At 37.7% G+C, this 16,630-nt stretch overlaps 1 protein-coding gene across 2 annotated transcripts in view; it reads left to right on the forward strand.

Moving 5' to 3' along the window:
• The first annotated feature begins 4,269 nt into the window (after nt 1–4,269).
• The window catches only part of CUL5 (cullin 5), a 75,061-nt gene continuing 62,700 nt past the window's right edge, over nt 4,270–16,630 (forward strand). The window contains exon 1 of one of the 2 annotated variants that reach the window (XM_011368147.2): nt 4,270–4,912. In XM_011368147.2, the coding sequence (XP_011366449.1) occupies nt 4,889–4,912 (24 nt within the window). In that variant the 5' untranslated portion in view covers nt 4,270–4,888. The remainder of the gene's footprint in view (nt 4,913–16,630) is intronic. The other variant, XM_023535393.1, reaches the window with a different exon arrangement.

A 16,630-nucleotide genomic window follows, 5' to 3' on the forward strand; every position in this document is an offset into this window, starting at 1 on the left:
AAAAGAAAAAAAAAAAAACCCTGAGGTAAAGAAGAAAAGAGTGGTAACCTTTACATATGGGACATTCAGGGGGAGTTTTGAAGCGTCTACCATAGCTGCTGCTGAAATCAGAAATATGTCAAGGGGCTATGATTAGGACATCAAAAGCTTCTGGAATGCCTGCCTTCTCAGTCCCCTGACCTCTTTTCCAGGATTGCTGTTCTTCACCTTACCTTAATTACTCTCACTGGTCATAGCTTAGCCCTTGTCATCACCAACAATTGCAACCACTAACAGCCTAAGCTCAGTTTCACCCTCCAGCCACCTCCTTCTATCTTTCCAACTCGGCCCCTCTGGTATCTTGATTCTAACAATCCTAGACTCACTCAGGCATAGTGTTTTGATCCTATCTTTTCACTGTTCTTCACTCACTAGATTCAGCTTTACTCCCATGGTCAATCATTATACTCTCTTATATATATAGTCAACTCACTGCAACATCCTCCCTCAGCAAAACCCCAACCTTAGTTATAGCCTATTCTGTACCTGTTCAGTGCCTGCATGTGTCTAAATGTGGCTTTAGAACCGAACAGTTTCTGCCTCTCATGAGCTGAGAACTTGGGCACCTTACTTAACCTTGCTATGTTGTAGTTTCCTTAGCTATGCCAAGGAAACTATGTCTCAACTAAAATTTAGGGCCACTGCCTTCATTTGGGTCCTTGGGGCTGCCTAGGAATCATAATGCATTTCCTCTGTCCTTTCACCCTCCCGACATCATAGATAATAATTTCCTACTTCCTACCTTCTTTTCTTCTCACTCCTTAAACCTCGCAACATCTGCTGTTGAAGACATTTACAAGAAAGTGATTATGCAATTTGTATAAATTGGGCTGTGGGAGTTTCACTCCTGACCTGGTGCCATGAAAATCTTAAGATGGTTCTCTTTGGTTTCACTCAGTTGCTAGTGGGGCTTTCACTTCCTTACTTACCCCTCCCCCAGCCACCCATCTTGTCCAGGGGCTCACTTTCTGGAGGCGAGAGCGTTTTGGATCACGGGAGAGGGGGATCATCCAAATAGAGTAGTTTCATGGGCTGAGCATAGCCTTAAGGTATTGGTGACTGTCTCATGGGCAATATGGAGAAAGCAGCTGCCTCTGAGATACCCTCTCCCAAGATATACAACTAACACACCCTCTCACAGGCAATGTGAGGCATTTCCTGGCAAAACAAAGAAGAATTTTCTGTCTTAGGAATAAGGATAGGAATTGATATAGGTATATGTTTAGGTTCCAGTTAGGGTTAGGCTTGGGGTGGGCTCCCATAAGTCTTCCTGGTGCCAGGCAGTGGTGTAGTCTTCTGAGGCAGGCTCTTTTTCTCCATGTGGTATACAGAGATCTGGGAGGTCCCAACAGTCATCCTTCATCACCTCTTGAGGCTGTTTCTGTCCTTCTTCCCTCTTCCATTCCAAAATCTTGTAAACACTTGGTGCTCCATTTAGTTTTTTACCAATTCTCTAATCGATATGTAATTTTTCGATGAAACTTTATTATCTTTACATGTAAAAAAGCTTTTTGTTTGCTTCCTACAAATCAAAAACTTTGACTTTATAGCTATTGTATTAATCCCAAACATCTTGGAGGCAAGGGATACATTACAGCCTGCTGGTAATTGTTTGCATTTCTACAAGAAAGTGTGAAAAAAGTAAGCACGACCATATTTTTCAGTAATTTATATCACATAGCTGAGAGAAAAAAGATGTTAAAGAGTATAAGTAGTATGCCATCATTTGTGAGGGGAGTAAAAAAGAATACCTACATGAATGTTTATATAGGCACAGAATGTCCCAGGGATTCATAAGAAACTTTTAACCACTGTTGTCTCTGAGAAGAAAGAATGGGTACCTGGGGGACTGCAGAAGGGAGCCTATTTTAAAAAAAAATCTCCCCCCAACATTTAATTATAAAAATTTCAAACATAAAGACAAGCTGAAAGATTTTACCCAGAAAAATCTAGAATATCCACCACTTAGATTCTGTAATTAACATTTGACTTTACTTTGTCAACTTTTCTATGCAATCATTCCATCTCATTTTTTGATACATTTCAAAGTAAATTGTAAGCATAACTTCACTTACCTCTAAATTCTTTAGCATGAATATCATTAACTAAATTTCAAATTTGTTCACTGTTTTTCTGTTGAATGATATGCAAAAATCTTAAGGGTACACAGCTGTTTTGACAAATGCATATGCCTGAATAACCTAAATGCCTACAATATAGAACATTACATTACCCCAGAAAGGAGAATGAAGCTTACTTTTAACTGCATTCCTTGTAGCACCTTCTGAATTTTGTATGGTGAGCCTGTGTTCTCTATTTTAAAATAAATGAAATATTTAAGCATTTTAAATATTTAAACAGTGTTATAATGATAGGCGCTAGAATCTAAATTGGATGAAGAAGAAAGTGAAAACAGGAGGGAATGATAGATATCGAGGAAGGGGGCGGGCAAAATAATGGAAAACTCATTGAAGTCAGACTTATAGCAATAGTGTTGCCAGAACGAGTTAGGAGAATGGAATGTCTTGTTAGACAGTAGGATGTGTGAAATTGAGTTTTCGAAAGGTTCAGAGTGTGACCATAGAATGTTCAGAGTGTGACCATAGAATGATGGCAATTAGGTTATTAATCTCTCTCCCTACTATATGTCCTCAAGTGCACATTGCAGTATTTATCACAATTCCAAATAAGTAATATTTGATTTGTGTAACTATGCTTAATATCTGGCTCCCTTATTATACTATAAGCTCCAAAAGGGCAGGGTTCTCTGTCTCATTAATTCTTGTATTTCCAGTGCCTTGTACATACAGGCATACCTTGGAGATTTCATGGGTTCAATTCCAGACCACTGCAATAAAGCAAGTCGTAATCCTTTTGCCAATGGAGGGTCTTACCTTCAATTTGTAAAAATGCAACAAGCGTGAAGTGCGATTAACTGAAGAGCAATAAAACTAGGTATGCCTGTAGTAGGTACTCAAACCTACTTAATTGAATTCTTTAAGTAGTATTAAATACTTAATTGAATTCTTTATGTAGGGTCATTAATTGGTTTACTCAATTAATATATCACAGCTTCTCACCTAACTTTTTTTAAAGAACATAAAGCTGATTATAATTTAATCTAGAGTCTTACAATTTAAAATAAGCAGTAGAGCTGGACTAGGGTTGAAGATAACCCAGTTTTGTGGGAAAAGGGAACTATAATTAGATAAAGTTTATTCTGGACTAGGCCTTTTCTCTGATCAAGTTGGCCAGATAACCTCTCTGAGCCTCATTTTTCTCATCTGTAGGACAAAGATGACCTCTAAGAGTCATCCATGTGTAAATTTCTGCAAGGACATACAGGCATAGGAGCTCTGAATCCTTGTTTTACCACTTAACTCATTGTTTAATAGTGGATTGCTCTGCACTAAGTCATTTGTAAAATGGAGACACCTAGATAGCATGATTGCTGTATTGATTCAGCAACATATTACAAAAGCTTCTGAATTACCCTTCTACTTCTATTCACTACAGAGCAATCAGAGTTAAAATGGGAGTGTGACCATGCTACTACTGTTTAAAAGCCTGCAATAATTTCCCATCTCACTCAGAACAAAAGCATCTTTACAGTGGTCTGCAAGGCCCTATTCAATATTCTGATCTCCTTACTCTCTCTGCCCAGAACACACCAACCTTTTCACTGTTCCTCTGACACCCTGGGCAACCTGCCACCTGTGCATCCCCTGAGAGGATCATCTCTCATGTATGAAATGGCCTTCTTCCTTACCTCCTTCAAGTCTTTGCTCAAATGTCATCATCTCAGTGAGGCCTACTTGGATCACCATATTTAAAATTTCAAACTTCATCCCCCCTTTGCTGCTTTATTTTACTCCATAGCTCTTATTTCTAAAAAATTATGAATGAATACTATTAGCAAACATGCATAATACATAATACAATATCAAGTATATGGTAGGTTCTACATACAAATTGTATTCTCTTTCCTTGGCCAGTGGTTTGTGGTCTGAAGGTATAAAGATTGGAGGCTTATGGCTTAGGATCTTCCAGGATAATGCGTCTTCAAGAAATCTCAGATTAATATCCACTGCCTGAACAATCTTTTATAGATTATTTCAGTGCCAGACACTCTTGAACGGAAATATTAACATTTTGTGCATTCATTCATTCACGTATTCATTGAACAAATATTTATTGGGAGGCTCCTATGTGCCAGTTCTTATTAAAGACAGCTGTTACAAGCATTTCATTCAGGGTATCTCCCTTAACACCCACCAAAACGTCGAGTTTGGGGCGCGGGCTGAGAGGAGATGTCAGGTTCCGCCAACAGAGGGCGTGCCTTCGTCCTCTGTGCAGCCTTCCACCAAGGCTTCCAGGCTCCCACGCTCGCTCCCGAGCGCGCCCCCGCCCGCCGTGTCACGTGATGTGGCCGTGGAACCCGAGCTGGCCGGCCTAAGCCGAGCTAAATTCGTTGCCGGTGGCCGCTGCCGGTGCAACCACAAAGGCTAATCCGAAAGAGTGGGGAGACTCGTGGAGCCGATGCTTCCTCTTCCAGTTCAGGTCGGCTCCCGTTACCGTCTCACCATTCACCGTTGCCGTCTCCCTGAGCGTTTGCATGAGCTCTTTCGTGTGGGGAAGCTCCGGTGACCATGTAGGGGGAAAGAGTGAGGAAGCTCCAGGTGCCTGGGACGAGGTCAGCGCTGTCAGCACGCCGCCCCGGCGCCCAGCACACCCCCAGTGCGGACGGGTGGGCCCGTCAGTCCCGGTGGGAACTCCGGCCTCAGTTGTGGCCTGCCCCAGAGCGCCACGAAATCTCGCGCCGTCTCGCGAGAATCTAAGTTGAAGGAACATGGCGACGTCTAATCTGTTAAAGGTAAGACCCTCAGTCCAGCTTGGCTTTTACTCCATGACCGCTGGGTTCAGCTCTTCGGGAAAGGCTCGGTTCAGGTTCGGGGGCGAATTGTGGGAGTATTCAAAGGTTGTCTATTGGAAGGGAAGCTGGGGAGGCAGTCACCAAGAACCGGAACGCGGGTCTCTGGCCTTGGGGTCGAGAGGCTTTGGTTGTCCCTCCCGCCGGTTGACCGGTGTGTGGAAGGCCCGGCTCAGGGATGGCGGGTAGCGATGCTTTCAAGGGACGAGCTTTGGCTTTGGGCGGGAGATGAATGGTGGTGCTGTGCCATGGCTTGTTGAGCAGTTAGTACTCCTAGGGTCTCAGTTTCTTCTGAAGCGAGAGTCTAAGATACATAAAGAAAAATCCAAGAAAATGCTGCCTAACATAGGTATCAGTGACTCTGCCCCCCACCTCCTCAATTTCTGTTCTCATTCTCTGCGAAATTCCAAATCAGACAACACTGCGTTCCACCCTGCTCCCTTCCTCCCTTTTCTGCACGCTATACTTTCCCTCCTATTCGCCCATTCTTGAGTTTATATTTCACCCTTTTTTTCCCTTAGGAAACTGCTTCTTAACCCCATTGCAGCTCATAACCAGATGACTACTGAGGAAGTGCTACATCGTTTCAGGATTTAAGGAAGTTACTTTATCAAAGAAAACGATTAAAGTTAGTTTTATATATTTGGGATAACAAGGAAGATCTAGACCCAGAGGGGCAAATTCTTTACCATCAGTCAAAACTTTTAGAGGAGAATAAGGAAGACATGGCACTATTCTTTTTATTCTATGCTTGTGTTTATAGTAGGAATGTTTTGCCTTAAAAGTATTTACTGAAATGGGGGTCTTAGTAGCTCAGGAACATAATAAATAGAAAGGGTGAAATACTCCTCCCTCAAACCCGTCATTATGCCTTCAGACACTGTGGATGGATAGTAGAAAATAATTGAATAGAAAATTTATTAAGATACCAGAATCTCACTCAATGTCTTCTTTGTACTACTGATATTAATTGCCCAGTAGATGGGACTGTCTTATAAAATGGCAAACTTTTTATTAAGAGGCATTATACTTTCTTTTAAAAGGGGGAGGGCCTAGAACCAGACTGGATTTTGGCCACCTGGAAACTGTATGACTTTGGGCAAGTTTATTAATCTACCTGGGTTTCCTCATCAATGAAATGGAATTATTCATAGCACCTGTTTCATAGAGCATTGCGAAGATTGAGTTCATGTATGTAAAATGCTTAAAACCATGACTGGCACTTAATTAGTACACAATATACATAACTTACTAGAATTACTGCTCCTTCGGTTTCTCTAAGAAAACTAATTCATGAGAATTGAGTAACCCATCCTACTCCACTCTTATAAACAGTAGAGTTCTAATAGTTCAGAAAGAAAACTTGTTTAATTTCTAAAGGTTCCTATTAATGCACTCACATGTTTACATGAGCAAGAGCTTATGTTATTAACTGAAATGTGTTTAAAGAATAATTGGGTTCCCAAGTCTCTGAAATTTTGACTTGATTACCTGCATATATACAGCAAGGTCTTGCCCCAACAAAAATTCTCTCTTAGAAAAGAGGGAGTTACTTTATTCTGCTCCATTCAAAGCCTTGCAAAGGATTGTTTGGAGGAGATAAAAGTCTGAAGCTCTATCAGTCAATACAAGTAAGTGGTTATCTTGTAGAGATTATGAATCTACATCTACAGCACACATCCGTAGAATGAAAAAACTGCCTGAATGTATAGAAAATGGGCAATTACTATATAGGTTGAAAAAAGGATTCAGAAGTTCTGTAATTCAAACAACTTTTATCAATAGAAGGAATGTGACGATGCTTTGAAAAAACTGGTAAATGACTTAGTCACTCTAGTACAGTGGTCCCCAACCTTTTTGGCACCAGGGACCCAGGCTCCTATGATAATGCCTGATGATCTGAGGTGGAGCTGAGGCTGTGATGCTAGTGCTGGGGAGCAGCTGCAAATACAGATGAAGCTTCGCTTGCTTGCCCATAGCTTACTTCCTACTGTACGGCCCTGTGTGGCCCGGTTCCTAACAGGCCACAGACCAGTACTAGACTGTGGCCCAGGGGTTGGGGACCCCTGCTCTTGTGAACATGAAAACAAAAGTTAAAGATGCACTGGAAATTTTTCAATAAAATTGTTCCATGAAGTGTCGAAAGGGCAAAAAAAATTTTTTTAAGATTATTTTATATAGTATGTGATTTTAAACATATACAACTAATGTGACATGGTGGACGTTATAAATATTACCAAAAGTTTACATATTTAAATTGGCCAGGAAACTTTTTTTCTTTTTTCTCTCCTTATTGGTGGTGGTTGTGTGTGTGTGTGTGGGGGGGGCGGTGCTTTAAATTCATCTTTAGAAGTAGCTAATTAAAAAGTGGGAAGTTTTTCTTCTTGTAGAAATGTAGTGTGCCCCTGCCAGGGTAGACCCATAACATAATTCATAGGATCATTTGAATTCAAGGCTGGTGCTACCTTGAATAGAGAGCCTGAGACTGGTGAGGGAGTGACCACATCAGCCTCATTTCCTTCTTTGACAGAATAGACTGCTTCATTAGCATTAGAAAAATGCCTTAGATATTGTGCAATTAGATTTCATCAGAGCATAGTTGACAGAGTTATCATGTCCTATGGTCAGAATGGAGTTATGTGGGCTAGATGAGAATCCAGTTAGAATTTGATTCATTTTCAGTTAAACTGTACCTGAAGAATGATGAATAATATCATCAACCCTGAAGGGGGGTTTTTGGTGTCCTGCTCAAGGAAAATGTCCTAGTGTTTTCCACTAACCTGGATTAAGTTTATTGAATTTGTGGATGACAGGGTTCAGAAGGATAGCTAATATATTATGAAAAATAACAAGATTCAAAACGTTGAAATGGAACTTTTAAGTCTTAACTGAATGTAATAAAAACTACCTACTTTTTTTATACTGGAATTTGATCGTAATAATGACTGTATTCTCTATTTAAAGCAAGTGGGCTATTGCTGGACTTTGGAAATCTTTTGGTTATACAAAGATTTGTATGGTACATTTTGACATATATAGTTATCAGTTGCTTGGGAGATATATATATCTTCAAAAACTTTTTAATAGTGCTACTTTAACTTTTAATGTTTAATTCTGCTTGTTCCTTTACTTTTGCAATTATCATCTATGCCCTCAGTACTCCTGAGTACTCCTTTTCAACTGAGTACTCCTTTTCTAAATAGCAACTGTTTAAATCTTATTTTGCTGAGCATCATCCCATTTAATTCTTAGCACATTATTTTATCCAGCTGTTTGTCCTTAACTTCCTTGGTCGATACCACAAAATTTTCTAGTACCCTTATGTTCTCTTTTCCAAGATACCTGTTGTATTGCTTCCTTCCACTTGTTCTGCCTTCAACCCCACCTCTCCCCATGCTTGGCAGCATGTTTCCTGTTACTTTTGTTTCATTCTCCTATATTCTCACTTATAAGGGGATAAAAAGTTCATGTAACTCCTCATATAAACTTAACCTGTGCTCTACTTTGGCTTCAAACTTTTGCCCTTTTCTCTTTCTATTTACTATTACAGTTCTTAGAAAAGCAGCCCCCAGTTCTGCCTTTATAATTCTTCACCTTTTTCCTTAACTTACTGTGACTTGGCTTTCTCTCTACTCTCACAAAATTATTGTGAAGCTGTTAGTCTTAAAAGCTCTAGCAACCTCCTGATCGTCAAATGAGATTTTTCTCTGATATATTCATTCTCTTCTGATATTGTTGATTACTACTTCTGCTTCCTTTTGGTTTTTATAACATTCCTTGGTCTCCTGTCTCCCAAATCATTTGTGTTTTTTAGTGATCTCCCTCCTCTCCTCTGCAATATAATTATTTCTCAGGATTTAATCTTCAGCCCTTTTCTATCTTTGTACTTTTTGTACTTTTTTTCTGGGACAGCCTTAACTCCCGTGATTTCACTATTTTTATCTCTCACCTCTGATTTGAGCTCTAGACCAAAACAGTGCTAACCGTATCACTTTCCTGCTCAGATACCTTTGATGGTTCAAATTCTTTGAGATCCTTCCAGCTGGGTCTTCTCCCTAATAACATTCATATTGACATTCATTCTCTCTCCCTCTCCCTCTCTTCCTCCTTTCTCTCTCTCTCTCTCTCTCTCTCTCTCTCTCTCTCTCTCTCTCCTCTGCCCCTTCCCCTCTCTCTCCCCCTCCCCGCTCTTCTCTCTCCCTGCTACCCACCTTTCTACCTCTTTCTCTCTACCTGTCTGATTATTTGTCGCTTCACTAGCATACCAGTTTTCAAGACTCTTTATGTTTACTTTTTCTTCTGTCAGGAATGTCCCCTCCCCTCAATGTTTGCTTGTTGAAATTTTATTTATTCATCAAGACCTAGCCCAAATGTCTCCTTTTTCCTTAGCGCTCTCATTTGGAATTAATTGTTGCCTGCTCTGCACAACCATAGCACTGCATCAGTCTCTTCTACACTTACATTATGTCTTATGTATTAAGTAGAGGATCTGTTTACATATCTAATTCCTTTTCTGAGTTGTAAGGCCCATTAGTGCTAGGACTTTATTAATCTGTTGATGCCTTAACCATCTAGTGCGGCGATCACTCACGGTAGGTGCTCAGTAAATAAATGATAATTGGTTGAAAAGAAAAGTATGGTGCAGTACCCAGGCATTATAGATGCTTATTAAATGAGTGTCGATTGCTTAAAGGGAGGAATTTATGATTTAATTCCATTCTAGCTAGATCTAGAGAGAGGGAGAGAGAGGGAGTAGAGGTATAAAATAAATCCACAAGAAAATAAACACTTTAAACTGAAATAGGAAGCTCACTACTTTTCTCAGTGGAATGTTTTTGCCCTTTGAGAGGAAAGAAAATGGAAATACAAAGGAGTGATTCAGAATGTGTGTAGAATTTATTAAAATAATTTTATTCTATCTATGTACAAGGCATCACGAAGGATACGAAGCTATGTAAAACAATGTTCAGCCTATTTGGGAACTTACCTATACTAAAGGAGATGAAAAAGTACTAACGACTTGCTCTAAGGCAAGAACTTCAGGAGTATTACTGCATGCTGTGTGGTCCCTCACAGACTGAGAATATCATTTCTGGTGGGATGATTGGAAAAGTTTTATGGAGAAAGCATTGGAGCTGGATTTTGAAAAATGGGTGGAGTTTTTGTAGGTGTTGATTAGCAGAAAATTTGGCAGGAGTGGAGACTAGATCAATATTGCAGCAGTGTAAGAAGTACAGCATGCTTTGTTGTATTCTGTATGAATGGTGCTCCTTGCAGTTGTTGCAGCATAGTAGCTCAGAGTATGGGAAATAGTAGGAGACAAAAATACAAAGGAAATTCAGGGTCAGATTGTGAAAGGTCTTCAGTGCTAGGCAAGGGAGTTTAAAATAAAGTTCCATAGATAATGATGTATATTTGAAAGATATGTGAGCAGATATATTGTTAAGCCCTCAATCTCTTCTTGGCTCTTACACATAAAACCTGTTACTCATCATTTCATGTATTTTGTGTGTATTCAAATTCTCATTTGTGGTGTGGCCATGATGAGGGCGTATGTGCTAATGAAACCATAACAGGAGGCATTAAGTCTGTGGAAAGTAAATTCATTCAACAAATATATAGCATTTTCTTACTCCAACTAGATAATGGTGATCTAGGCAGACAAATTCCTGCTCTAAATGTAACTTACATTTTTTTGTAGAGGAGAGTAGTAAACATATAAGCAAATATGTGCTATAAGGTCAGGTTGTGGTAAATGTTATGAAGAAATATAATGGGGGTGAGAGTGATAGGTGTTATTTTTGATATGATATAGGAAGGCCTCTAAGGAGATCACATTTGAGGGAAAACCTGAATGAAGCAAGAGAAAAATCAATGTCCATATTTAGGAGGAGAGTTGCAGGTAGAGGGAACAGAACAGCTGATGCAAAGGCATTAAATCAGGAACACACTTGGCAAGGGACACACACACACACACACACACACACACACACACACACACACACACACGATACCAAGATTTGAATGTTTTCAGTATAGTTAAGATACACTACTGGATAATTATTTTTAATGTTTATTATAAATGAGGGCCTCATTTATTTAGAACCTTACTTGTAAATTTTCGTTAAGTTTATGGAAATTGTCTGGGCATCTGAGAGGGCCATGATCTTTAGGGCTGCCTTCCCTCACTCCAGTGGCTTGTCCTAGAGACATGATTACAGTTGACACTCAGCCTAGGGAAAGAACGAATTCAGGAGTATGTATGTTGGCCATGTGTAGAGGTAGGAGTGGCAATAATGGACTAAATCACTTATGTAAAACTGGGATAAATGTAAATGTGAGAGTTTTTCATTGTTTGTAAAAATAAATGAGTAAATAGTTACCATAATCTGGAGGTGATGTATGTTAAAGCTACTAACAGGAAGTGACAGTTTAAGATAAACTTACAAGAGGAGAATTTTAGACTGCAGGAGGGTATCAAAAGGACACTAAGGCCTCTGTCTGGTGCACAGGGAAGAGTGGAGGAGATAAGTAGACAAAGACAGGTGTTTCTTGTTAGGTATTTTTCTAGATCCTGGTGAACTCAGTTGTGTCATAGAAAGTCCTCTGCCTCTTTCCTCCCTATAATAGGTAGAGTAAATTGTTGCCTGATAGGCTCTGTAAACAAGTTACAGCTCAGGTTAAAACACTGATCATAATACATGGAATACGTACAGGTAATATCAAGGATATTTAATCTGTGTAGTGGGTTTGTTCGTTCTACAGATATGTGAGCATCTACTCTGTGCTGGATACTATTGTGTCAGTGATACAGTAGTGAATATGACAGACAAGGCCCTTAGTCTTTGGAGCTTATTTTCTAATGTATAAATATTGACACCAAAGGAATAAGCACAACACACTGGGTAGTCTTTGCAGTAATGAGGGCTGTGAAGAAAACAGTATAATCAAGAGTGTTCAGAAGATGGGGCACTATTTTACTTATTTACAACAGAAAATTATTTTTCTCCTTAAATATCACTTCACTATGTTTTGTTGAATTTTCCTTCCCTAGCATTTAATGACATTTCAGCCAGATTCCATATCTTTCTGGTCTTAAAAAGTAGTGTTTAGTCCGAGTTCAAATTTCATCATAGCAAATCAAAGTATTTCTTCTACCAGCTCAAGACCTTGGCTCTAGATATGCAGAGAAGAAAGGGGGAAGGGCATTTTTCTTAGATTGGTTTGGGAAGACCTCTCTGTGGTGACATTGTTGCTGAGGTGAGCTTGGCATCTTTGAGGAACAGCTTCAGAAGGGTGGTATAGCTGGAATATAGTGAGAATTGCCAGTATTCAAATATATACTGTAGTTTGTGGTTCTTTTGGTTAATGGGAATTGCAGATGTGGTTTTAAAATCACATAACTGGGGGCACTAGCGGCTCATAGACAATATGGGAACCCACACATTCAAGTAGCTAACCTCATAATTTATATGAGAAGCCTAAAATATACAATTGGATTCCTTTTGTGAGTTAGTAAATGCTATCACTGGATATAATCCTTAATAGATAAGGAACTTCAAAGAGAACAAATACAAATTTGAAAAAAATTGGGTTGTGGTAAAAATGTTACTGGCATGAAAGAATACAAGTGATAAAAATAATTGCTGTTAATTGTATAGATGTTATTATTTCTAGTATTGCCTTTAAGTTGTCCTTTCACCTTAGCTTTTCTTACATTTTTGTCATGAAGAGTTAGCAAGATGTACAGCAATAATAACTACATTCTTTATTTTCTCTTAAATGCAACATTTGACATTATAAAATATTATAGTGATATTGCTCCTTTTATTTGATGGGGTATGTTTTGTCCTGTATAGATTTCTGGAGATTTTCAGGCAAACCAATAGGTAGTATTTGTATTTTTCTTGCAAAGTGAGTCATTTAAAAATGATTACTTTTAAAACATTTTGCAAGCCAGTGGACTTTTCTGTTTTTGTTTGTTTTTATGTGTTTATTGAAGCATTCCTATTTTTTAACTTGGTGACGAATTTTATATTTATGGATAAGCAATTTTATGTCTACTCTTTTTCTTGGGATTAAATAAAATGGAATTGTTGTAGATGAACTCATTGCTTGGAAAAGCACTCTTGAATGTCAATGGAAGGTGTGCACATTTTTTAAGTGATAATATATTCCAGAAAGATCTATATAGCATCTTTCATTACTGGCCTGTAACACCTCCTCCCACTCCAAACATGTTACAAAAAGTTAAACTTTTTCTGTAATTAACTTCCTAATGCATATTTGTTTTTCTTTGAAACAACCACCATGTCTACAGATAAGAGATCGTGGGACATTACTGTCAATCTGTTTTAGAATTGATTCTTCCATTAGGGAATACTTTTCAGATAAAGTCGAATATATTTTATTTGGGTCTGGGCAACCAACATGTTATATTAAGAGATCCCGATTTCTTTATACCTATTGGAGCAGGGAAAGGGAGCTGAACTGTTCACTTGTTTTTCTTTCATCTTTTTTTTTCTTTCAGTTTTCATCCTGTCTCTCCTAATTGTGAGAAACTGGACACTGGTTTTTTTTTGGTCTCAGCTCTGTGGGGGAGACATTAAGAAGCAATTTAGTAGTAAATAAACTTTTATTTAAAATAAAGAGAAAGGGAGAACACAGGGAACAAGAAATAGAGGCCAAGAGAGTTATAACTTCAGCATTTGCTTTTATCTGACAATATGTCCAAAATTGCACTCATGTCCTCTCCCTGATACCATCCAGCTCACATGTATTCCTCCCTATGCATTTCTTCTGTGGTCATTGATTCCACCAGCCATTCACTCAAGCAAGAAATTTGAGAGCTATGTTGTATTATCAAATAGGCAGAACGATGTTTAGGATATCCTACCCCCATAGAAAAAAATGAGAAAAAAAATGTGTGGGGGTTATATTTGATTTTTTAAATGAAAACTTTCAAGCATTTAATCTATATTTTAGAATTTACACTATCCTTTGTATTATGAATTATACTGGGGGATACTGGTCATGGGAGGGACTATATACTAGTCATTTGAGAGCTTAGGGCCTTAACACTGCTCTTGTTGAGTCGTTTTTTAGCATTCTTTCTCTCATTCCCACATCTAATTACCACCAAATCCTGTTATTGTAGGAGAAGTAGAAGCAGTAGTAGTACTAATATTATAATGATAGCCAACATTTGTGTAATGTTTGTTTATGTCAACCACTTTTCTGAACATTGTACATATATATCCCTATAACAGCCCTTTCAACTAGATACTTATTAAATCCATTTTACGTAGATGAAGCTGGAGCCCAAAGAGTTTAAGTAACTTACTCAAGGTCACACATTCAATAAGTGGCAAGTCATAATTTTATTCTTATAAAGTCTGCTTCACAGACCTCATATCATTAACACCTTTTTGTTTCATTGCTTCAGTTTACGATTTCATCATTTATTGTTCATATGGATTATTGCATTAGCTTCCTGTTAGACTCCCTTTCAATTTTTCCTTCGGTGAATTTGTAGATAATCTTTAGAAGTTAAATATAATCATGTCAGTAGCCAATGACTACCGTTTTCCCTCCATCCAAAGCATTATTTAATGTGTTTTATAATGTTACTATAGTTTATTTTGCTTAGAGTGAATACTTTCTTACTTTCTGGCACAAAAATGTGTTTTAGGATCATCCCTACTCCAGTTTTGGAATTAGCATTTTCTCTAAGGATCTTTTTTGTGGCATATGGTATTAAGAAATCAAGATCTGGGTGCTAGGTATGCTAACTGCAATTGGGGTGTCATTGTTTTCAGGCCCTCTCTGGAATGAACTAGGATACACACAAACCGCTATACTATACTTATTTCTGTATCTGTATTATCAAAACTCATGAGTTCACTCCAATCACTCCAATTCCAATAAATTCAATTCTAATAAATTTAATTGTTATTTTCTTTTTTTCATGTATGTAACTTCCTTCTCTGACAGTGAGGAATCTTGCTTTTTGACTGAATTATTCAAGAAGGAGGGATGGGAAGGAAGAGGAGAAAGAACTTAACATTCTTAATATGTTTAAATGTAAAACTATAAATATCAAGCTCAGAATTCTTTAACAATTAAAAATAGATTTACCCGTTAAATACACTAAAAACTCAGTAAGATTTAAATGAACAACACTAACATGACAATTTTTAAACTATTGCGTTATAACCTATATACAGAAATATATACAAATCATTAGTGTATAGTTGTAAACATACCTGTATAATCAGCATCCAGATCTAGATAGAATATTAACAATACTCCTGAAAGCCCCTCTCTCTTGCTTCGTCCAACTCTTAGCTTTTAACCCCCTCCCCAAGGTAATCAGTGTTCTGACTTCTTATAACAGTAGATGTGTTTTGCCTGTTCTTGGACATTGATTATATGTACTCTTGTGTCTGACCTTATTGCTCAACATTGTGAGATCCATCTATATTTTTGTTGCTATATTTCATTTTTATGACTGTCCCACAATTTATCCATCCTATTGTTGATGGACATTGGGTTGTTTCCAGTTTTTTACTATTGAGAATAAAGATAACTGTACTATCTTTTACAAGTCTTTGGGTAGACATATGTATGCAATTCAGTTGGAGGTATACCCAGGAGTGTAATTGCTGGATTATGTAGTATACATATGTTCAGCTTTCATATATACTAAATAGTTTTCTAAAATGGTTGTACCAATTAATACTCTCACCAGCATGATGAAAGCCCTAAAATCTCTAAATTCTCTCCAATACGTGGTATTGTCATTCCTTTCTATTTTAGCTTTTTTGCTTGTGTGTAGTAATGTTTCATTATGGTTTTAATATGTATTTCCCTGATGATTATCGACAATGGGCACCTTTTCATATAGTTTTTGGCCATTTAGATATTGTCTTTGTGAAGGGTTCAAAGTTTTGCCAGTTTTTAAATTGGATTGTCTTTCTTTTATTACTGGTTTTTAGGAATCTTTGCATATTCTAGATAAGAGCCTTTCTTGGGTATATATCTTCTTCCACTCTGTGAGTTGCTTTTTTCACTCCTAGAGGTATCTTTTGAGGAACTAAAGTTCTTAATTTTAATACATTTGTAATTTTTTCCATCTTATGATTATTGCTTGGTCATACATAAGGTCATAAAAATGATCCAGACTCTACTTGCATTAATATTTAATTTTTTTAATAAAAAAAGTTTATTTTTATAGTTTTGAGCCTCAGGAATAAATCTTGGAACCTTTTTAGGAGTCCACGAACCACAATTTAAGAAACACTATACTGGAATGTGAATTCCTTGAAGAACTTTCATTTATGTGTCCCAATGACTGGCATAATTTTTCATGTACAGTAGGCTCTCAGGTATTAATAAGTGAATGATGAAGAAGCACCCCAAAATAAACTCTTATCAGTATTATAATTTTTTTCTTAAAGTCAATTTGTGTGTCTAAAATGTAAGCATTGTCAGAATTTAATTTTTTTTCCTCTAAGAAAAACCTAAAGGCTTTGAAGGGAAGTGTAATATATTTTTTATTTCAATGGAAAAATTCAACTTTTGGGAAAATAGTTTAAGAGTAAATATGTTTTTTATGTAATGATGCTTTCACCTTATGGCTTCTAGATAACTGCCACTAAT

This window comes from Pteropus vampyrus, unplaced genomic scaffold, assembly GCF_000151845.1.
Source record: "Pteropus vampyrus isolate Shadow unplaced genomic scaffold, Pvam_2.0 Scaffold139, whole genome shotgun sequence".
NCBI classification, from domain to species: domain Eukaryota; kingdom Metazoa; phylum Chordata; class Mammalia; order Chiroptera; family Pteropodidae; genus Pteropus; species Pteropus vampyrus.